Source organism: Notolepis coatsorum, assembly GCF_963971535.1.
Source record: "Notolepis coatsorum genome assembly, chromosome: 10".
Taxonomy (NCBI): Eukaryota; Metazoa; Chordata; class Actinopteri; order Aulopiformes; family Paralepididae; genus Notolepis; species Notolepis coatsorum.
In genome coordinates, this window is record NC_140174.1 from 71,438,097 (window position 1) to 71,461,437 (window position 23,341).

Sequence of the window (23,341 nt, forward strand, 5' to 3'; positions counted from 1 at the left end):
ACACAGCTGTGCCCCGGTCCAGCGCGATCAGCTCCCAACGTATCCGCACCAACCTATCAGATGGGTATGGGGGGAAAAACGTACAGAATCCCGGGCGGCCACGGAATCGGTCCCAGACCTGCCCGACTATGTCCGGATGTAATCCCCACTCGTCAGGGTGAGACCGCCCCGCGACATCACACCTGCACCCACATTTACTCTGCCGGGGATGTGGAGAGCCCTCAGGCTGCGCAGATGGAGAACACCCATAGCCAGCCGACCGCCGCCCGGTGCAGACGGGGGGAGCATACTCCTCCCTGTCTGTCGATATATGACGCTGACGTCGTATTGTCCGTCCTGATCAAGACCAGAGAACACCAGTCCTGCATGCCATTCATAATATTCACAAAAAGCACACCAGCCCTCAGCCCATTCACCCATGAAAAAGGTAAACAAGCCCCCGTCAATACTCCCAACAGTAAACACCGATTGACCGTCAGCATGAATGGTTAAGAGGAGGGAAGACCTTTTTTAAAAAGACAGCCCTCAGCGGGGAATCAAACAGAAACAGTAACCCAGCATCATAGCATAGCGTTAGCCGCGTGCCCCAGGATAACCAGGAAAACAACAACGTTTACCCAGATATCCTGCCCCTTGCGCCAATACACAACTCGGTTGTCTCCCGGGACAACTCGAGCAGCATCACTAACGCCAGCATTGTTATGCCTAGTGGCGCAGATCCTACCTGGGCGCGACCTAGCCACGACAGCTAGCCGACGTGCGACGTCCCTCGATCCGCTGTCAGAAGACGAGGAAACCCCAGGACAGACCCGATGCGCTGTCAGAACATGCCGAGAAGATTCCAGGGGCTGGCAAAACTCTGGCGAAAACCCAACATTGTTCAATTACTCTCTGCATTTCATCAACAGCTGAAATGCATAGCATTCATGCAATGCACGTCCATGATGGAAAACGAAAAAGAGGAAGGGCGAGTGTGACCATGCCTGGTGCCTTATAGGGGGACACTGGGGCGGGCATGGGTGCTTTGTTTTCGTTAATGAAGTACAGTAGGTACTGGAGATGAGGTATATCTCAATATGGCGAAAGAGCGAGACGCGATTCGCCAGTACGAATATATAACAACCTCAGTCCTCAGAATACCACCTGTACTAAGGGGTGGGGCAAATTCCCCAAGGGGATCAATAAAGGAATATCTTATCTTATGTTCTAATGGATGTGCCATGGGGTTTCATGCTCGTTATAATAACTTACATATTTAAAAATAATCGAATAAATCACTTTTTTTTATATGTAATCGCATTGGAATGGAGTGGTCTTTGGTTTGTAACTGTTCACATCAACCATGAAAAACACTGCCTTTAGCTGTTGCCATCATTTCATCTGAATCTTCTTAGCCTGTTCCACGTTGGTCCCGGCGTTGTGTGACACCCCCCCCCCCCCCCCCCACACACACACAGAAAGTATTTGCATTGCATCTTCACAAAACTCCCCAGTCTCCCCAGAGCTGGTTTTGGCTTGTGTCCTCGGCTCACACCATGCAACCAGATGTGTGTGTTTTACCCCCCCACCCTACTCCCTTCCCAACACACACACACACACACACACACTCACACTCACACATGCTTGCGTTCTCATGTTCCCCTTCGAAACAAGGAATTGAAACCACCAGTCGTTACATGCCATGAGTACACTCACATCCCTCCATTCCTCCCTCTATCCTCTCCAGCTCACAGCTCACAAGTCCCCCCCCTTCTTCTGCCTCAGTGGTTCAGGCATGTGTAGGAGTAAGGGGTGGTGGGTTGAGAGGGGGCATGTTGCGCAAGCATCCACTTTGGCAGGAGGGGGGGGGGGGGGGGGGGGGGGCAGGGGTCGAAATCCCCCCCCCCCCCTCATCCTGATGTGGTTTGAGCCAAAACAATGCAGCTGTACAGACACTCACAGCATAATACAAGTCAGAAAATAGCACTCTTGTTTATCTTAAAAAAAAATTACACACACTCCCTCTCTCTCCCTCTGTTTCTCTTCGCAGCCCGGCAAGCAGAAGAGGAAGTTCTCGTCTTTCTTCAAGAGCCTGGTCATCGAGCTGGACAAGGAGCTATATGGACCAGACAACCACCTGGTGGAGGTGTGGGGGACTCTCTCTTTGTGATGCACTTGTTGTCAGTGCTTGAATCAAAACACGGATGTAGATAGACTGATCCTGCTATGGGCTCACCAACTCCCTTGAGGAGTACATGATTGATTGATTATTTTATTTTCATGTCATGCACACAAAGTGCCCAACCCTCATTGGTTTATAAGACACCAAAAATGATGTTGCAGTGAATCAAATCAAATGTATTTGTAAGGCCCGACAACACGTTAATGTCCCCATGGGCCGGACACGTCTTCTTTAAACAAGTCAAGAAGAAACATCACAGTAAATCAAGAACAAAACAAAAACACCATGAAGTCTAAAAATGTTTTAATAAATAAATAAAATAAATGAATGCAACACTCCCAGACATACCCCACGCGAAGGTAAGGAAATACTCACTAAAACCTAGCAATAGGAAAAAATGCACCACAGGCTATGTGGAGGAGAGAAACCTTATTAGAAGGGCCGTTCAAGGGGGGATCTCCCTTCTTAGATGTCGGTGATAGTAGTGTTGCAAAAAAACAGGCGAAACAGTTGGTAAGCATGCACTTATCCGTGTTTCATTACATGTATATTTGCATGCTTACCAACTGTTTCGCCTGTTTTATTGCAACATTACTATCACCGCAATAGCAACTGAACATTTTGAAAGATTGAAAATAGAACTGATGGCAGATCCATTTGAGTTATGGGGGCGGCGTAGAGAGGGTCGCATCCTCCCGGTCATCATCACGGGGACGTCCACCACTCCGGTCATCACCACGAGACAGCCACTCACAGGGAGACGGGACAGGCGTTAATCTATCTAGGTCGTCCTCGGACGGGCCCTCCATCGGTGCTTCCAGTCATCCCGATCCTCCATGCATCTGGCTAGCTCGCTGGTGCTTTCTGCTCCCGCATCTCTCCTGAGTACGTCCACATACGTTAACGTGGGACGTCCTCATGATCGATGCCCGTGTGTTGGCTCCCACAGCACAAGTTTGCTGGTTGGCAGCTCATGGTGTCTCTGGCAGTGACCTGCCAGCCTCATTCTCCTGACTGCCACTTTCTCGCTCACCCTTAGCCATTTGTTCTTTGCACATGAGAAATATTTTACTCCTAATCCTCTGAATATCAAACAATAATCGGTTCTGGAAAATGAATGCTAAATTGATAACATTTTGGATTTCAACTCATTAGCCCAAGGGTGACGATGCAAAATGTACCATTTACATATATTTTTAAGTCTCAGACAGTACAATAATTAAAAGAAAGTCCTAACAGATGTTTCAAAATACAACACAAATACGGTTGGAATTCAGAACAAATATTTTTGGATTTAGGAACGGTTAGTAAAATTGAGTTCTATAGGCAAAATAAAGCAGGACATTATTTTAAAACCTTTGTAAAAATGTCTTACAGTATATTGCGTCGAATCTGGTGGGGACCAGACTCGTCATGGTTCAAATACAAACTAATTCAAAAGGTCCACACAAGAGCAATATCAATCAATAAGAATATTTATTGAATTAAGGCAAAAATCCAGTTTGATAAGCAAGAGAATGGTCATAGACAGTCCGATGGTCAAAAACACAAAACAGGCTCGCCGACAGAATAAGGAATTGTTCAATACTCAGGGTAGTTGTCCGGTCCAGGGTCAGTACACAAGGGGGAATCTCAGCCAGTCCAGGGTCCAGTACACAAAGAACACCTACTCGCTTTCTCCTCACCTCTCACTACCTCTCACCGTCCAACTCTGAATGCTCAATCTCTCTCTCTCTTTCTCTCCCTCTCTCTCCGCTCAACTTACTCCTGACTATCCAAGTGACTTTGTAGTGTGTGTATCTGGGGTGTGTGCACGTGAGATGTGTGTCAACTAATTATGCGCAGGTGTATTCTATCAGTACTAATCAGCTACCTAATTGACTCTACTCCTCCTGTGGCAGAAGTATCTCCCATCCTTCACCTATCCATGGGAGGGGGGAGGAGATCTGCCACAATATATTAAGTAAGGGATAATGTATAGCTACGAGGTCATTGTCGCAAAATAATTGACCGACACAGAGTTTAAAATACCGAGCCGCCTCGGCGAGGTGTTTTAAACGTCAGTGAAGGTCAATTATTTTGCGACAATGATCGAGTATAGCTATACATTATCCCGCTTATTACATGGCTAACTTACTAACAATATACCTAATTCATTTTACATCGACTCGCAACAGTAACACTGGTTCTGGCTCCGCTGAGTGCTCGTCGCTCCGCCCCCCAGCAGCTTCCCCGAATAACCACATTTTCGGCAGCCGGCAGTTTGCACTGATGTCAGTGGGCTTGATTGCGAACAGCTGCGCACAGCGGTCATTATTGTGGGCTTGATTGCGAACAGCTGCGCACAGCGGTCATTATTGTCCCACAGCGGTCATTATTGTCTGATAACTGACCTCTGACGCGCGCTATTGACCAATCACAAGCAAGCATTTCGGCGAATGTGAAAACGCCATGTAATAAGTGATTTTAAAGGATCCTTTTGACTGATTTAGACACTTTGAGCTCCTCTGGCAAAGCATTCCAGAGCCTAAAGGTCACTAACTTCAAACGTTTTGCTATTCGCCTGGACCTTGATGATACAGCCAGGAGGACCTTACCTGAAGACCTCAAGGTACGCTCTGGCTCATAAGGGGTTAAAAGTTCCGAGATGTAGCAAAGGGGGCCAGACCTGAACGTGCCTAAAAAAATTGGCATTAACCCTTTCACTACCACACTACAGAAGGTTAACCCTTTACTATCACACTATAGAGGGTTAACCGTCTGTAGTGTGATAGTAAAGGGTTAACCCTTTGTCGTGTGGCAGTGAAAGGGTTAAAATGAGTGCTGTCAATAGATTAATTTTTTTTACTAATTAATCTCACAATTTTCTGTAATTAATCTAGATAAAAAATAGCATTGTTCTACTTAAGACCGAAGCTTGTAACAGATATTTACTTGAGTAAAATCATGGAATTAGTGTAAAATCAACACAAAGAAAGTATATTTAGATTCAAAGACTATTTTAATAGCTTTCTTTGAATACAGTTTCTCTCCTGTGAAATACAAATGTTCAACAAAACCATCAACATTGACTCAGCTAGACCTCTTTCTTATATCCGCAGCGCTAAGATTGAAGATTTTTCACTCCATAGATTAATCTAGATTAATTTATTTTAATGCTTTAAATAATTTAAATTAATCTCAAGTTAAAGCATTCATTTTGACAGCCCTAAATATATTCTAAAAACTAACACAGCCAATGGGAAAGAGTTATGAGACCTACCCATTCTACCCACATTCTACTTCTCTGCTGAATGAACCCTTCTGTTCTTCTTCTGTCGGACAGTGGCACAGGATGCCAACCACTCAGGAGACAGACGGGTTCCAGGTCAAAAGGCCCGGGGACATCAACGTTAAGTGTACCCTGCTGCTCATGCTGGACCACCAGGTACACACGCACGCACGCACGCGCGCGCACACACACACACACACACACACACACACACACACACGCACACACAGGTATTGCTATATTTGACTCATATGCTGACTACATTAATTCCTTAGCCTTGTTGGAGAAGCCCCTTTGGTCCCAAACAATAGATGAATGCACCACCTAACTGAGACGCCAAGGGCTACAGCCTCCACCCCGCCTCTCTGATGATACTTAAGATCCTCTCAGCCAAAGCTCATTTAACCCTCATGTATTTGTATTCATTGTTTTTTTTTTACTATTAAACCTATTTTGATCAGAAGATCTGTCTACGTCTACGATATAATCGATGAATCCGGTTTCTACCACAGCCTCTTATCCTAACCTTAATCGAATGCGGATTCTAACCCTAATCCCTAAACCTAACCCATGACCCTATTTTTAAAATGCCATCACTTTAAGTAATACAGTAGTAAACATAGGAGTAAAACAGACCTATATTTTGAATGGGTTAAAAAGAGGATTTTCTATCTGCACATCAAATTCTTCATGAATATATGTGAACATAGACCTACTCCACATTCATTTAATCAAATAATTAATTACAAATGAACACATCTTTATATCCTTAGTACAAAAGCGCACACACACACACACACACCATTTACTCAGTCCTCTTTTAAATAAACAGTTGCATGACTAAGTACTACCAGTGTACCATCCCCTTTCGCAATATAAGGAAGTTGAGATCACAACTAGAGATCAGATAACACCTTGATGATGGTTACAAAACCTAGCGACTCTGTGCTCCCATTCGTTTACATGCATGTATGTAGCAGAGGCTATGGCCAGACAGACGCTTAGATCAGGGTTATTAATGAATATACAGTGTTTATATAAGACCACATCAGAATACATGGCTTGGCAAAACCTCAGGGTGGATAGCTAGACTTATAATTATAGGTGGGTAGAAGGCAAGCACAAGTTTAACTCCAAGCAAGGCAGTTTGGGCAACAGAAATGTCCAAGAACAGTTTGCTTGGGGTTGCAATGCCTCATTTAAGTGGCATTGAGTTAGCCCATCATCCATAACAGCAGTATATTAAATAAGTCATAACCTATGACTCAGTAACTTAGGCCTACATGAAATGGTAACTGTCACACAGTGTGAGTGAATGGTTTCCTAGTAGGGCTTGGGCCCCAACAATTCAAACAGTCAGGTATTCCTTCACTACATAGTAATTCAAACCTCAATTAACCTTTCTGTTTTTATAATAAACTCAAAAGCACGCAGAACTCTTGTTACTGTTGCTAGGGGGACAGGCTAGGTTGCTGGTCTGCTCCTGATAATGACAGAGATGGAGAAATATGTGCACAGGACGAGTGCTGCCCAGCAAAGCAGCATGTGTGTAGGAATAAACCAATCCCCTCTCTGCCTGCCAGCCTCCTCAGTACAAGCTGGACCCGCGGCTGGCCCGGTTACTGGGCGTCCACACCCAGACACGGGCCAGCATCATGCAAGCCTTGTGGCTTTACATCAAGAACAACAAGCTGCAGGACAGCCATGAGAAGGAATACATCAACTGTAACCGTTACTTCAGACAGGTAGGAATACATCAACTGTAACCGTTACTTCAGACAGGTAGGAATACATCAACTGTAACCGTTACTTCAGATAGGTAGGAATACATCAACTGTGAACCGTTACTTCAGACGGGTAGGAATACATCAACTGTAAACTGTTACTTCAGACGGGTAGGAATACATCAACTATAACCGTTACTTCAGACAGGTAGGAATACATCAACTGTAACCACTACTTCAGATATGTAGGAATACATCAACTGTAACCACTACTTCAGATATGTAGGAATACATCAACTGTAACCACTACTTCAGATAGGTAGGAATACATCAACTGTAACCACTACTTCAGATATGTAGGAATACATCAACTGTAACCACTACTTGGGCGGCCGGGTAGCACAGCGGACTAAGCGTCTGTCTACCACCGCAGAGACACTGGTATCAAATCCGGCTGTCAGCTGTGCCTCCGGCTTGGCCGGTCGTCATACTGGCACAATTGGCAGTGTCAGCGGGAGGGAAGCGGGTGGGTGGTAATCTGGTCGTTGTAAACAGCGACTCCTACAGGTCGGTCAGGGTGCCTGCACAGAGAGGGAGGAAAATGGTGAAGGTAGTGTGACCTCCCACGCGTTACACTTCACCAATGAGAGTCCTCACTGCCAGGTGAAAAAGAGGCTGCTGGCTGTCTCCTATGTATCGGAGGAAGCATGTGATAAGACTTCAGGGCTCCCTAGACCGAGCAGTGGGGGGCACATGTGCGCAACGACCAGGAAGGGGAGGGGGGAATTGGCATAACAACTAAATTGGGATGGGAGGAAAATACAGAAAAATGGGAGGAAAAAAGGGGATAAAAAGAAAAAAAACTGTAACCACTACTTCAGATATGTAGGAAATAATATATCAACTGTAACCACTACTTCAGATAGGTAGGAATTAGGGGTGTAACGGTACACAAAAACCACGGTACGGTACGCACCTCGGTTTTGAAGTCAATGTTCGGTACAGGTTTTCGGTACAGTGGGGGAAAGTTTGGCTTTCCATGCTCCACTCAGGGGCGATGTAGTGTGCAGTAACTAATTGTACTTGTAGGGCTGTCAACAAATATTCTATATTGAAATTAATAATCGAATAATCAAAAATTTAAGAATTATAATAATTATATTAGATTGTGAAAAAAAACAGCCCCCGGTGGGCGGTTGTTAGTGGTTAACATATCGCTCTATTCGTTCTGTACACTACACAGCCGTTCGGTATGGTACGGTACACACTCAAACGGTTCGGTACGGATATGTGTACCTTTACACCCCTAGTAGGAATACATCAACTGTAACCACTACTTCAGATTATGTAGGAATACATCAACTGTAACCACTACTTCAGACAGGTAGGAATATATCAACTGTAACCACTACTTCAGATATGTAGGAATATATCAACTGTAACCACTACTTCAGATATGTAGGAATATATCAACTGTAACCACTACTTCAGATAGGTAGGCATTAGGGGTGCACGATATTGATTTTTTTTACCCCGATATCGATACCGATAACTTTCTGCTCCTCAAGGTCGATACCGATACCGATACCGATAACCGATATATATATATTTATTGTATTATAATATTTAATTTTTTATGTATATTTCTGTAGTTTTGACCTAACCAGATTTATCATGAGATGAGCGTTACTACTATGAACAAAACAAAGCCAAGAGAACAGTTTTGACTCTTCAAATAAAGTGACTATATTTATTTCAATTAGTCAATCACAAAATTCACAATCCGTCGATGTCATTAACAATGTGTTTCCCTGAACAATGAGTGAACTAAAAACCAACAGGTATTGTGCTTTGTCAGTAGGGATGGGTACCGTTCACATTTGAACCGATACGGTACTGGTACCTGTGAATCGATACCGGTACCCAACGGTACCTTTTTTCTGTACTTTAGTCTCTAAAAATGTAATCTGCCTACCTCAGTTGCAGTGATGTCAGTAACTAGTTACTGTAATCTGATAACTTTTTTCAGTAAATAGTAATCTAACTTGTTACTTTTTACAAGCCAGTAATCTGATTACAGTTACTTTTCCAAGTGGCTGTGAGTTACTATTTAGTTACTATCTCATAATGCTGATGATAAGAGAGCCAGGGGTACAGTCAGCTAGACCGGATGGCTGATCTATGACATTATGCACTTTCAATAAAGCATTATTTAAAAAAATAAAAACTGTTCTCATTCTTGTGGCAGCAGCAGGGGGGGGGGACGACGACTTCGTAACCTAGTTACTTTCAAAGTAACTAAGTTACTTTGATAATCAAGTAATCAGTAAAGTAACTAGATTACTTTTTAAAGGAGTAATCAGTAGTCAGATTATCTTTACAAGTAATCTGTGGCATTACTGCTCAGTTGTAAAAAAAAAAAAAAAAAAATCCAAACTTCAAATAACCACATTTTCGACCGTTTTCGGCTTGCCATTGCCCCGACTGCTTTGTTGTTGAATCAAGTAAAATCCTAAGTAAGCATATATTGTGCGTGTGAACGTTGACATGAAAAAAAAAGTGTAAAAAAAATAAAATAATTTATTTTTATTTTTATCGGAGCTATCAATAATTTTATCGGGTTTATCGGGATGACGTCATAATTGCTGATATCGGCCCGATAATTATCGTGCATCCCTAGTAGGAATACATCAACTGTAACCACTACTTCAGACAGGTAGGAAATAGGAATATATCAACTGTAACCATGTCCATATATGAGAAGAAGTTGACGGATGATAAAAAATTTACAGTGTGTACATGTTTCTATTCTAACCTCCTGCAGATCTTCGGCTGTCCCCGTATGAGGTTCTCTGAGATCCCTATAAAACTAGCCGGCCTGCTGCAGCACCCCGACCCCATCATCATCAATCACATCATTAGGTAGGGGTGCATGGTGTTTGGGCTCTCCTGTGTGAGTTCACATTGTGGGGTCGGGTACTGACAGAACGAACGTTGCTCCTTAGTAATTCTTTCATAAATAGCCTTTGTTATGGGAAAACGACACAAAGGTTTGACTAAAACACAAGAAAGATTACGCATGATACGGACATACTCGAACATTGTATCAAACGTTCCCTTTCCCTAATTCAGTTCTATTCAAAACCAAATTCACAACAATACTCAACAACATGGCACCCTTAAGAACCACCAGGGTTAAAAATCGCGCTGAGCCATGGATGCACACTGAAATACTGGCCGCTATGAAAACCAGAGACAAAAAATGCTCTGAACTTCATAAAAGTCAGACAAAGCTTTCCAAAAGCTCAAACAGTGAACTCCAAGCCCACGTGGTTGAACAAAAAATTCAAAGAAACAGAATAAGAAATGACATAAACACCATGATCAAAACCGCAAAAAGAAATTTCATCAATGACAAAACTGAGGAAAACAAAAACAAACCATGTGAACTTTGGAAATTACTCAATAATCAACTAGGCTGCAGTAAAAAACTTAAAACCAGATTCTCAAACATAAACATAAAGACGGACAACACGCTCATCACAGACAAGCTGGATGTAGCCAATTACTTAAACATCTTCTTCACAAACATAGCCACAACACTGGTAAACAAACTACCCTCCCACTCAGGGCATTATGGGGTAGAACACATAGTAGCATACTACAAAAACCTAGGGGTCCACAAAGACGACTTCAAACTTGAAATGGTAACAACCGATGAGGTACTCAAAAAATGTAGCGCCCTCCAACCTAACAAGGCCACTGGCCATGACAACATCCCCTCCAAATTCCTCAAGAGACTCAGCAGCCGCCATCACCCCAGTCATCACACACATAATAAACCTCTCTATAAAACAGGGACACGTCCCCAAGGACTTCAAAATTGCGAGAGTGACCCCTCTGCACAAAAAGGGTAGCAAATTAGACCCAGGCAACTACCGCCCTGTTTCTATTCTTACCTCCATCTCGAAAGTCATGGAGAAAATAGTCTACGAACAGGTCGAAAAGTACCTGGCAGAAAAAAATCTAATCTACGAATTCCAATCTAGCTTCAGAACGTCCCACTCCACTGACACATGCCTCCTCTATTTGAACGACCACATCAAACAAGAGGTGGAGGCGGGCAAATACTGCGGCATGGTCATGCTGGACCTACAAAAGGCCTTCGACACTGTCAATCACTCCATTCTGATTGACAAGCTAAAAGCAATTGGTTTTGATAGTTTATCAGTGAGCTGGATGCAATCCTACCTGGAGGGGAGAGAACAGATGGTAGAGGTAAACGGTACTCTACCCCCCCCCCCTCACAGTGAGCTGTGGTGTTCCACAAGGAAGCATACTAGGACCGCTACTGTTCCTAATTTATGCAAATGACATGTCGTCAGCCTGTGACTGCAACTTGTTCCTGTTTGCGGACGACTCAGCCCTGCTGGTCTCTGACAAGAACAAGTTGCAGGTTGAAAAAACCCTCAGCTCGGAACTAGGCAAAATCTGCATATGGCTCGCTGATAACAAACTATCATTACACATGGGCAAAACAGAGTCCATTCTCTTTGGTTCAAATAACAAACTCAGCAAGACCGACGGCTTCTCAGTTACAGTGGGTGACAATATTGTCACAAGGAAAGACGAAATTACCTACCTGGGTTCCATCCTAGAGGCAAATCTTTCCTGTGACAAAATGGCATCCAATGTAATAAAAAAAGTCAACCAACGAACTAGATTCTTGTACCGGATCTCCTCTCTGGTAAACAAGAATACCCTGAAGACTCTGGCAGGAGCACTCATTCAACGGTACTACGACTATGCTTGCACCTCATGGTACCAAAGCACCTCAAAGGCGCTAAAAACAAGATTACAAACATCACAAAACAAACTGGTCAGACTACTACTTGACCTTACCCCCAGAACCCACCTCACCCCTGCCCACTTTGACAACCTAGGATGGCTTAGAGTAGACGACAGAGTACAGCAACTTGCAATGGGCCTGGTCTACAAGATACACTATACGACTAAGGTACCCATGTACATGTCAAAATACTTCCCAAAGGTCAGTGAATACCACAACCACTACACCAGAGGAAGCTCAACAAATCATGTTAAACCCAGATTCGGCTCAAACAAGGGACTAAACACGTTTCGCAATTATGCCACATCAATGTGGAACGCCCTACCCAAAGCTGTAAAGGAATGTGAATCCCTACCCACATTCAAAACCGCTCTTAAAGAGCACCTATGGGAGGCTGCAATTCGAAACTGGCCACCGTAAATGCCCAAACCCCCCCACCACCTCCTAATAGACAGTCTCCTCCCCACCGCATTTATATATTCCCTCCCCGCCATATATATATTTCTCTCCGACCCAACCACCCCCTCCTAATGTACAGTCCCCTCCCCATCATATGTATATACTCTGTCAGGATCTATGGGTAACAGTACTGTATATTTGAATACCGTTTATGTCACAAATGTATCAGTACTAAATACCTGTATGTCCCTATGCCATAAATGTCATGTATGTTGTGTATGTCATAAATGTTGATATGAATTGAAAATGGGGGACCCTGATGTAAACAAGACAAACGTCTTTCTCAGGTCTGCATCCCCTTAACAATTGTGTGTATTGAGCCGTACTGTATTGTACCCATTCTGCAATCTGTTAAATAAAGTTTTCATTCATTCATTCATTCATTTAGGGATGTCCCAATCGCCTGTTCCTTAATGACAAGCAAGCAGTGCAAGAATGCGGAAGCATTCTACCGTAGTGGCGTGCGGTAATGCGCCTTTCATTTTCCTTCGCCCAGCGCCCAGGTGCGTGCACCGGCGGCGGCGTGCTCGCTCAGGTGCGTGCGTGCGCCGGCGTGCTCGTGCGAGGTGCCCGCGCATGCGCATGAGATCCCGCCTTGGTTCGACACGAGCGGAGCTCAATATATATAAGTCACCGCCCCTTATTCAGTATCCAGAAATAGCTCAATTGGCAAGACTGCATGGCTGTGGATCCTACGGCTCGTTTGCTGGCGAGTTCGAATCCCATCAAATATTTTTTTTTAAACGTGATTTTTTTTTAACGTGTATTCTTTCGCCGGTTAAGGTTAGGCATGGTTAAGGTTAAGGTTAAGGTTAGGCATTGTTTCGGAGTTGGTTAAGGTTAGAACGGTTAAGTTTAGGCGCTGTTAAGGAGCTGGTTAAGGTTAGAGTTTGTCAAAGAGAATGGCAATATTCTTTCTATGGTTAAGGTTAGGCATGGTTAAGGTTAAGGTTAAGGTTAGGCATTGTTTCGGAGTTGGTTAAGGTTAGAACGGTTAAGTTTAGGCGCTGTTAAGGAGCTGGTTAAGGTTAGAGTTTGTCAAAGAGAATGGCAATAGACAGCCTATTTCCGCACGACAGCTCCCAAAGCGGGCCTGAAAAGAAACGCGATTTACCGTAGTGGCGTGCGGTGACGAATGCTTCCGCATTTTTGCACTGCTTGCTTGTCATTAAGGTACACGCGTCCCAATCACGTTTTTATTGCCCCCAATCTCGACAGAGTCATTTAATATTGAGTATTTGACGATACTGTGTCCCAATCCGATATTTGTATTTCCTAGATAATACAACTACACAGTTTGGCAATTGAAAAGCTGTTCATTAAGAAACTAGATACAACGTTTGTCGTATATTACGGGGCGTATAACCCCACTCGCACTAGATATGAACATTGATTGATTGATTGATTGGAAATTTTATTAACAGATTGCAGAATGGGTACAATACAGTACAGCTCAATACACACAATTGTTAAGGGGATGCAGACCAGAGAAAGACTTTCGTCTTGTTTACATTAGGGTCCCCCATTTTCAATTCATCATAACATATATGACATACATGACATACAGATAGACAATACTGCTACATCTATACATTTATGACATACCAGATTTACAAATACAGTACTGTTTGTGATTAAAAAAGAAAAAAAAGAAAAAAAAAGTACCGGTATATACATTTGACGAAGAAACTGTACATTGGATGAGGTGGGGTGGGGGAACTGTACATAGGAGGTGGTTGGGTGGGTAGGCGGGGTGGGGGGGGGTAACTGTACATTGGATTATCGACGAAGCCTTACTTGGAAGAGGGTCTTGTGTATTATTGGGTTAGGACATTTACTGTACATTGGAGGGGGTTGGGTTAGGACATTTACAGGGGCCAGTTTAGAATTGCAGTCTCCCGTAGGTGCTCCTTGAGAGTGGTTTTAAAGGTGGGTAGTGATTCACATTCTTTTACAGCTGTGGGTAGGGCGTTTCACATTGATGTGGCATAATTGCAAAATGTGTTTAGTCCCTTGTTTGAGCCGAATCTGGGTTTAACATGATTTGTGGAGCTCCCTCTGGTGTTGTGGTCGTGGTATTCACTGACCTTTGGGAAGTATTTTGACATGTACATGGGTACCTTAGTCGTGTAGTGTATCTTGTAGACCAGGCCCATTGCAAGTTGCTGTACTCAAAGTGGGCAGGGGTGAGGTGGGTTCTAGGAGTAAGGTCAAGCAGTAGTCTGACCAGTTTGTTTTGTGATGTTTGTAATTTTGTTTTTAGCGCCTTTGAGTTGCTTTGGTACCATGAGGTGCAAGCATAGTCGTAATACCCTTGAATGAGTGCTCCTGCCAGAGTCTTCAGGGTATTCTTGTTTACCAGAGAGGAGATCCGGTACACGAATCTAGTTCGTTGGTTGACTTTTTTTTGTATTACATTGGATGCCATTTTGTCACAGGAAAGATTAGCCTCTAGGATGGAACCTAGGTAGTAATTTCATCTTTCCTTGTGACAATATTGTCACCCACTGTAACTGAGAAGCCGTCGGTCTTGCTGAGTTTGTTATTTGAACCGAAGAGAATGGACTCTGTTTTATCCAGGTGTAATGATAGTTTGTTTGTCAGCGAGCCAGGTGCAGATTTTGTCTAGTTCCGAGCTGAGGGTTTTTTCAACCAACCTGTAACTTGAGCTGAGTCGTCCGCGAACAGGAACAAGTTGCAGTCACAAGCTGACGACATGGCATTTGCATAAATTAGGAACAGTAGCGGCCCTAGTATGCTTCCTTGTGGAACACCACAGTTCACTGGGAGGGGGGGGGGGGGGAATATGGTACCGTTTACCTCCACCATCTGTTCTCTCCCTTCCAGGTAGGATTGCATCCAGCTCACTGATAGACTATCAAAACCAATTGCTTTTAGCTTGTCAATCAGAATGGAGTGATTGACAGTGTCGAAGGCCTTTTGTAGGTCCAGCATGACCATACCGCAGTATTTGCCCGGTCTACTTCTTGTTTGATGTGGTCGTTCAAATAGAGAAGGCATGTGTCAGTGGAGTGGGATGTTCTGAAGCCAAATTGGAATTCGAAGATTAGATTATTTTCCGCGAGGTACTTTTCGACCTGTTCGTATCCTATTTTTCCCATGACTTTCGAGATGGAGGTAAGAATAGAAACAGGGCGGTAGTTGCCTGGGTCTAATTTGCTGCCCTTTTTGTGCAGGGGGGTTACTCTCGCAATTTTGAAGTGTTTGGGTACGTTTCCCTGTTTTATGGAGAGGTTTATTATGTGTGTGATGACTGGGGTGATGGCGGCTGCTGAGTCTGAGGAATTTGGAGGGGATATTGTCATGGCCAGTGGCCTTGTTAGGTTGAGGGCGCTCAGTTTTTTGAGTACCTCAGCTGTTGTTACCATTTCTAGTTTGAAATTGTCTTTGCGGACCCCTAGGTTATTGTAGTAGGCTATGATGTGTTCTACCCCAAAAAGCCCTGAGTGGGTGGGTAGTTTATTTACCAGTGTTGTGGCTATGTTAGTGAAGAAAATGTTTAAGTAATTGGCCACATCCAGCTTGTCTGTGATGAGCGTGTTTATGTTTTTTACTGCAGCCTACTAGTTGATTATTGAGTAATTTATTTCCAAAGTTCACAGGGTTTATTTTTGTTTTCCTCAGTTTTGTCATTGATGAAATTCTTTTTCACACACACACACACATACGCACGCACGCACACACACACACACACACACACACACACACACACACTGAATGGCTTATAGCAGACATAATGATTTTAGAATATTTCAGCTATTTCAAGTGAAATATTTATTATCAACTATCCAGATAGTTTCTATAGTGTAATGTTTGGCTATTTAAAATAATTTGATATACAGAGAGGGAGAGTGTCTCAAGCTCAGCCCCTCCCATTCCTCAGACTATCCTCGCAAAATCAACTAAAATTTAAGTAAAGTCGCTCAGAGGGCGGTTATGTTGTGAGCTGCTCCAGGGTTAGTTTGAACAGTTTTGGGGCCAGCATAGTTTAGGTTTTAGCTTTTTTGGTGGATATACTAACTATATTAGTTCCTTCTGCCATTTTGGTTGTCACAGCATGTCTCCTCTGTAAAGTAATGCTTGTGTGGCTGCTGGTGGAACGCACTGCTAGCTGGCCTCCCGGCCACTGCCACCAAGCCTCTTCAACTCATTCAAAACGCAGCGGCCCGCCTGATCTCAAACCTACCGAAATCGGCCCATGTCACCCCACTTCTTAGGGACCTGCACTGGCTCCCCATTGCTGCACGTATCCGCTTCAAGGCCCTCGACCTAGCATACCGTGCGGCAAAGGGAACCGCTCCCGCCTACCTCCGGTCAATGGTCTCTAACTACACACCCTCAAGACCCCTACGCTCTGCATCTTCTGGCCGCCTCAGATCTACTCCTATCCAAGCTCCCGGAGGGTCATCAAAGAGAAGCCGCCTATTCTCAGTCCTTGCCCCACAATGGTGGAATGAACTACCCATCCCAGTTAGGACAGCCGAATCCCGTCCAATCTTTCGCCGTCGACTAAAGACTCACTTCTTCAACCATTATCTGAAATGATAAAAAAAAAAAAAAATCTAACCCCGACTAACCTTACTGTCATGCACTTGTCCTAATAAACTAACCTACACTGTAACACGCAACACTTTGATGAACATTGTTACTCAGCTGATAGAGTTATACCCTTCTTGCTGTCTTGGCGCACAGAACTTGTAAGTCGCTTTGGATAAAAGCGTCAGCTAAATGACTAAATGTAAATGGTGGAAAACAGCTGTGGCTGCATTGATCCGCTTTGTCTGTCCGTCACCGTTTTTATTTTATTTTTGTTGGACACAGTTGACGCTGTCACGGCTTTCCCTTAACTAATTCAGTGCCACGCCCATATGACCAAATTAGGCTGTTCCGTGCCAGCGCTTTAGTCAATGGGATGACGGGGAAATTTGCAAACGCTTAAACTATATCTTAAATTATGGCTATGGGGCGCCCCAGTGGCGAACCACATAGCGCGGCTCAGCCGCGACATGGCCGACCCGGGTTCGACTCCCGAACCCGTCGTTATTTGCCGAATGTCTTCCCCCCACTCTGTCTCCCATTCCTCCGCTGTCTCTCTCTACTGGACTGCCCAGTAGCAATAAAGCGATAAAACGCCAAAAAATAAATCTTAAAAAAAAAAAAGATTATGGCTATGGGTCTAATACACCCATCGCTTATCAATGACTTGCTTGCAGTCAACATGTATGAAACGGATTGTTTTTTCATTGGTACATTTCCGTTTTATACCGTTTTGAATACAAGTATAGTTTTGGAGATTTCTAGTAATTCCAGAGAAATCTGCGATAATAGCTCTTTTTTGTATCTACTTTTTCTCCCATTTTCTATTTTTCTCCCATCCCAATTTTCGTATCATCCAATTCAACCCTCCCCTGTCTTTGAACGCTGTTTCATGCCTCACACAAGCCGGCTGCAATGTGGACTAAGTCATACATAGCACGAGTCCCCTCCGATACTCGAGGTAACAGCAGTCGCATCTTTCCACCTGCACGGCTCGATCTTTCAGCGTCAGGGGTCTGGGCTTTGGAGGGGCCCCGCCCCCGTCGCTTCCTGATTCTACTGCGCAGGCGCACCAACCGACCTGTAGGAGTCGCTGTCCACAACGCCCGATCCTCACCCATCAGTTTCCCTCCCCCTAATACTGCCAATGTGTATTAGTGTGGACGACCAGCTAAACTGAAAGCAATGTGGAGCGCTGGGCTCGAACAGGGAGGCTAACCTGTTCGAGCCCAGTCTCCAGTATTCGTGGTGAGCGCCTTGCCCACTGCACCACGTAGCTGCCCCGCGATAATAATAATAATAATAATAACTTTATTTGTATAGCACTTTTCATACAGAGGTTGCAGTTCAAAGTGCTTCACAACAGTAAAAAATACAGGCATAAGCGAGCATAAAAAGATAGACAGGTCGAATCACAGTGTTTCACATTAGGATCTAGCATCCCAATAGGCTCTCCGCTTACAGTTTTCAGTAACACAAATAGTAAAAATAGTTTAAAATGATTCAGTTTAAAAATAGTAAAAAAATTATAAAATAGAACGGACATAAAAAATACAGGCATGAGCGAGCATAGCAAGGTATGGCAAATCACAGTGTTTCACATTAGGATCTAGCATCCTAATAGGCTCTCTATTCAGTAATACAAATAATCACAGTGTTTCACATTTGGATCTAGCAAATAATAAAAATAGTTTAAAATGATTCAGTTTAAAAATAGTCATCAGTAAGAAGTAAAAAGTGCAATAACCGACACATGAATTTGATAGGCAGTGTATAAGAGTAGGCAGGGTAAGAATAGTGCAGGTAAATACAAGTTGTGTCAGGATATCCCTGATGTTTCCTCTTGCCACTAGGTGGTAGCAGATATCTATCAGTGAAATGCCTGAGCAAAGAGATAGGTTTTAAGCTGTCTTTTAAAGATGTCTAGCGAGTTGGCTTCCCTGATGTTTTGGGGTAGTTTGTTCCATAGTTTTGGGGCATAGTTGATAAAGGCTGCATTACCGATCCTCTTTTGACTGCTTCTGGGAGCCTCTAGTAGTCCAGCAGCTGATGATCGCAGTGTTCTTGCTGGTGTGTAATTTATTAGAGTGTTGGCGATGTAGCTAGGTCCCTGTCCATTTAGAGCTTTGTATGTAAGGAGAAGGACCTTAAAGTCAATTCTAAATGTTACAGGAAGCCAGTGTAAAGCAGCTAAGACTGGACTAATGTGCTCTCTCCTTTTGGTTCTAGTTAGCAGTCGGGCTGCAGAGTTTTGGATTAGCTGAAGCCTCTCTGTGGTTTTCTTAGGGAGACCTGTGAAAAGTGCATTACAGTAGTCTAACCGGCTAGATATGAATGCATGAATTAGCTTCTCAGCATCGTTCTGATTAATAAATGGTCGTACTTTTGCTATATTTCTGAGATGGAAGAACGATGTTTTCGTCACTTTGCTAATATGAGAATTGAAGTTCAGTTCTGAATCTATGATAACCCCAAGACTAGTGACCTCAGATTTGATCCAAGGGGTTAGTCCCCCCAGGTTCTTTATTAATGTTTCTTTTTTAGTTTTGGAGCCGATAATTAGAATTTCAGTTTTGTTCTCGTTTAGTTTCAGGAAGTTCTTACTCATCCATTTATTTATTGCCAGTAAGCAGTCTGTAATGGAGCTAATCGCTGTATCATTTGGTTCAGCAGATATGTACAGTTGTGTATCATCCGCATAGCTATGGAAATCTACATTATGTTCTCTGATGATATCACCCAGCGGTAACATGTAAAGAGAGAAGAGTAAAGGACCTAAGCAACTCCCTTGTGCAACTCCATAGTTGTTGTCGTATATATCAGACATGTGATCTCCTAGTTTAACATAGAATTTCCTCCCTCTGATGTATGTTTTAAACCAGCCCAGCACATGTTCTGAGAAACCGACATGGTTTTCAAGACGATCGATTAGAATATCGTGATCGATTGTATCAAATGCTGCACTGAGATCTAACAGGATAAGGATGGAGATCTTATTCTCGTCAGAGTTTAGTCTGAGGTCACTGATTATTTTGGTGAGGGCAGTTTCAGTGCTATGATATTTTCTGAATCCTGACTGAAATTCTTCTAAGATGTTGTTTTCTTCAAGAAAGGAATTTATTTGAACTGAAACTATCTTTTCAAGTACTTTACTAATGAATGGTAGGTTGGATATTGGACGATAATTTGCCATTTCATTACTATCCAAGTTAGGTTTTTTTAGTAATGGCTTTACAACTGCTGTTTTAAAGGCATCCGGGAAAATACCAGTCCTAAGGGAAGTGTTTATGATATCTAGCACAGGGCTTGAAACACTATTAAATACCCGTTTGAAGAAAGCTGTAGGTATAGGGTCAATGTCTGAGGTGGAGGAGTTACATTCTGAGACAGTTTTGCAGAGTACATCTAATGTGATGCATGTGAAACTTCTCATGGTTACATTGCGCGGTTTGCCGCAATCAGCTTTATTTCCATCATGAGTAATGCTGGCCCTGATCAAGGTTATTTTGTTGTTAAAGAATAGTGAAAGTTCTTCACACTTAACCGTTGATGACTGAGGAGGTGTAGGGGCAGTGTTGAGTAGTACATTAATAGTGGAAAAGAGGATTCTGGAGTTTCCAGCATTTTCTGTAATGATTTTAGAGAAGTAATCTTTCCTTGCTAAGCGGATGGTTTTATTATAAGCAGTTAAAGCATCTTTGTATATATCACAGCATATGGTGGTTTTTGTTTTTCTCCATTTTTGCTCCGCTGCACGACATTTCCTTTTTTCTTTGTTGACCGTATTATAGTTTAACCAGGGCGAGGCTCTAGTTTTCTTCTTTTTCGTTTTTAATGGGGCGACAGAATTTAATATAGATGACATTGCATCATTGAGATTTTCTACCATTTCATTTAGAGAGCTGTCATGATTGTGTGGTTCATGTAGTCTGATAAGATCAATGAACTTTGATTCAGCTTTGTCGTTTAGGAGCCTCTTTTTAACTATGATTTATTTTTTTGTTTTAGTAAGGGTTATTTGAGTATCAAAAAATATACAGTGATGGTCGGAGAGAGGTAATTCAGTTATTGAGATATTTGTTATGCTTAGCCCAGTTGTTGTTGTTATAACTAAGTCTAGTGTATTCCCAAGCCTGTGAGTTGCATTTGTTATATGCTGTATTAGGTCAAAGATATCCAGTAGATTTTTTAGTTCTATAGTTTTGGAGTCTGTTTTCTTATTAAAATGGATGTTCAAGTCTCCATTTAGGATCACCTTATCATATCCGGTAACACATAGTGAGATCAGTTCAGAGAGCTCCTGTATAAATATTGGTGAGTGTCTAGGCGGGCGGTATATTGTGACAATAATAGTTGATTCTGTTTTTAGTTCAATGGCAAGATATTCCATTGACATGAACTCGCCTAGTTCTGTGATTCTAAACAAGAGTTTTGAGGAGAAGATTGCTGCAACTCCTCCGCCCCTTTTATTTTTTCTGGGTATTTGAAAAAAGTTATAGTCTGGTGGACAAGCTTCTATCATTATTGATGTAGCTGTGTCATTATTTAGCCATGTCTCTACTAGGCAGATGCAATCTAAGTTATTTTCTTTAATCAGATCATTTACTAAGAATGTTTTATTATTCAGTGATCTGACATTTAGGAAAGCTAATTTTATTTGTTGGACTTCTTTAGAGGAGGTCTGCTTTGGCTTGACCTTGATGGCCCTGAGGTTAATAGCAGGTAAACGCATTGATGGCGTATATTTTTCACCATGCCATTGGCTGGTTATGATTACCGGTATGTTTTGAGAGATGGCATGGCAATTGTGCTATACTGCACCGTACTGACTGTACTGTGCTTTCGGGGACATTTGATCAGACGAGATGGCCTTGTGTGATATGGGGGTGGGGGGGGGGTGGGGAGACGCCTTGTGCTGCTGCTGCACTTTGTGGTGAGATTGTGTCCTTCATGACTATCTCTCGTGCTGGTATGAGTTTAATATTCTTGGAGGCCATTAAGGCATGACGCATGTTTGCTGATAGGAGCTTTGAACCTAAGCGATTTGGGAAGAAGCCATTTCTTTGAAAACGTTCTGGGTTATTCCAGAAAACATTGAAGTTGTCAATGAATTTCAGGCCGTGTACAAGACATGCAGCCCCTAACCATGAATTAAAATTTAGGAGTCGACTGAAGGCTTCTTGTCCTCTGCGAAAGCATGCAATTGGTCCACTGATGGACACATAATAGCGATAATAGCTCTTTAGTGGAATACACAAAACCCGTTGTAATTTTTTGGCTGATTTATGAATAGTTTTCAAATAAACGCTAGATTATCGATAGTATATGTGTCCTTATGCACGCTAGAGAAGCGGGCTGAAAAATCGATTATCCATGACTTGGTCAGTGCTAACGTCACGCACACACACACACACACACGCTCCGATGGCGGAGAAAAAAACATCTGATTAACCCAATACTGGTAAAATAGAGTCCTTACCTCACATCAGATGTTCTGCAAAAAGATTAATCCAATTCCTGATCTCCATTCCAAATATTGATCGCGTTTATTGATCCAACGTTATAGTCCAAAAAACATAATCGATAACCTGCTCCCAGCCTCACCAGTGAATGTGGTAACACAATACTGCTTGCCCGAGAAGGGAAACCCCGGACCGGAGTTTTTTTTTCTGATGCACAGTCCAATCCAATCCAATGATGTGCAATACCATCCGGGAGACGATAGGCGGCGGTATTTGCCCTTTGTGAGCTCAGACCCATTCCCAATGATAACGTCAGGCTGGATGGATGAAAAATGTATGGATATCGCTAATAAAAGAAATAACGATTAAAACCAGAGTATACTCGTGATTGGCACGGAACGCATGGCGAGTTAACCAGACTAATCTCTATGTTGGCACTGAATTAGTTAATAGTTTTAATAATTTTTTTTTAACAAAAAAGGATTGGAATTTTATCAGGCTTAACTCAATTAGCGCCAGGGGTCGCTGTCTACCTTCTGGCTAGAACGCCAGGGCTTTAATCAATGGAGACTGCGAAATTTGCGAGTGCTTAAAATATATCTTATATTATAGCTATGGGTCTAATAACACCGTCGATTGTCAGTGAGTTGCTTCTGGTCAACATGCAAAAAACTGACATATAGTGTTCTTACCTTGTCTCTGATGTAATGCAAAAAAAAGAATCCAATTATCTGATCGCCATTCCAAATACTGCTCGCGGAGGTCCGTCCCACATTGTCCGGCATTGGATATGAAGGGGGGGGGGGGGGGGGGGAGCATCGCAGATGTATCGATGTAAACGCTCATCCTGCCGGAGTA

General features: G+C 43.0%; 1 protein-coding gene across 2 annotated transcripts in view; it reads left to right on the plus strand.

Annotated features, from left to right (window-relative positions):
- smarcd2 (SWI/SNF related BAF chromatin remodeling complex subunit D2) overlaps nt 1-23,341 on the plus strand; it is a 74,484-nt gene that overhangs the window by 21,348 nt on the left and 29,795 nt on the right. For both annotated transcript variants that reach the window (XM_084323564.1, XM_084323565.1), the window contains exons 6-9: nt 2,030-2,125; nt 5,487-5,588; nt 7,016-7,177; nt 9,981-10,078. In XM_084323564.1, the coding sequence (XP_084179690.1) occupies nt 2,030-2,125; nt 5,487-5,588; nt 7,016-7,177; nt 9,981-10,078 (458 nt within the window). The remainder of the gene's footprint in view (nt 1-2,029; nt 2,126-5,486; nt 5,589-7,015; nt 7,178-9,980; nt 10,079-23,341) is intronic.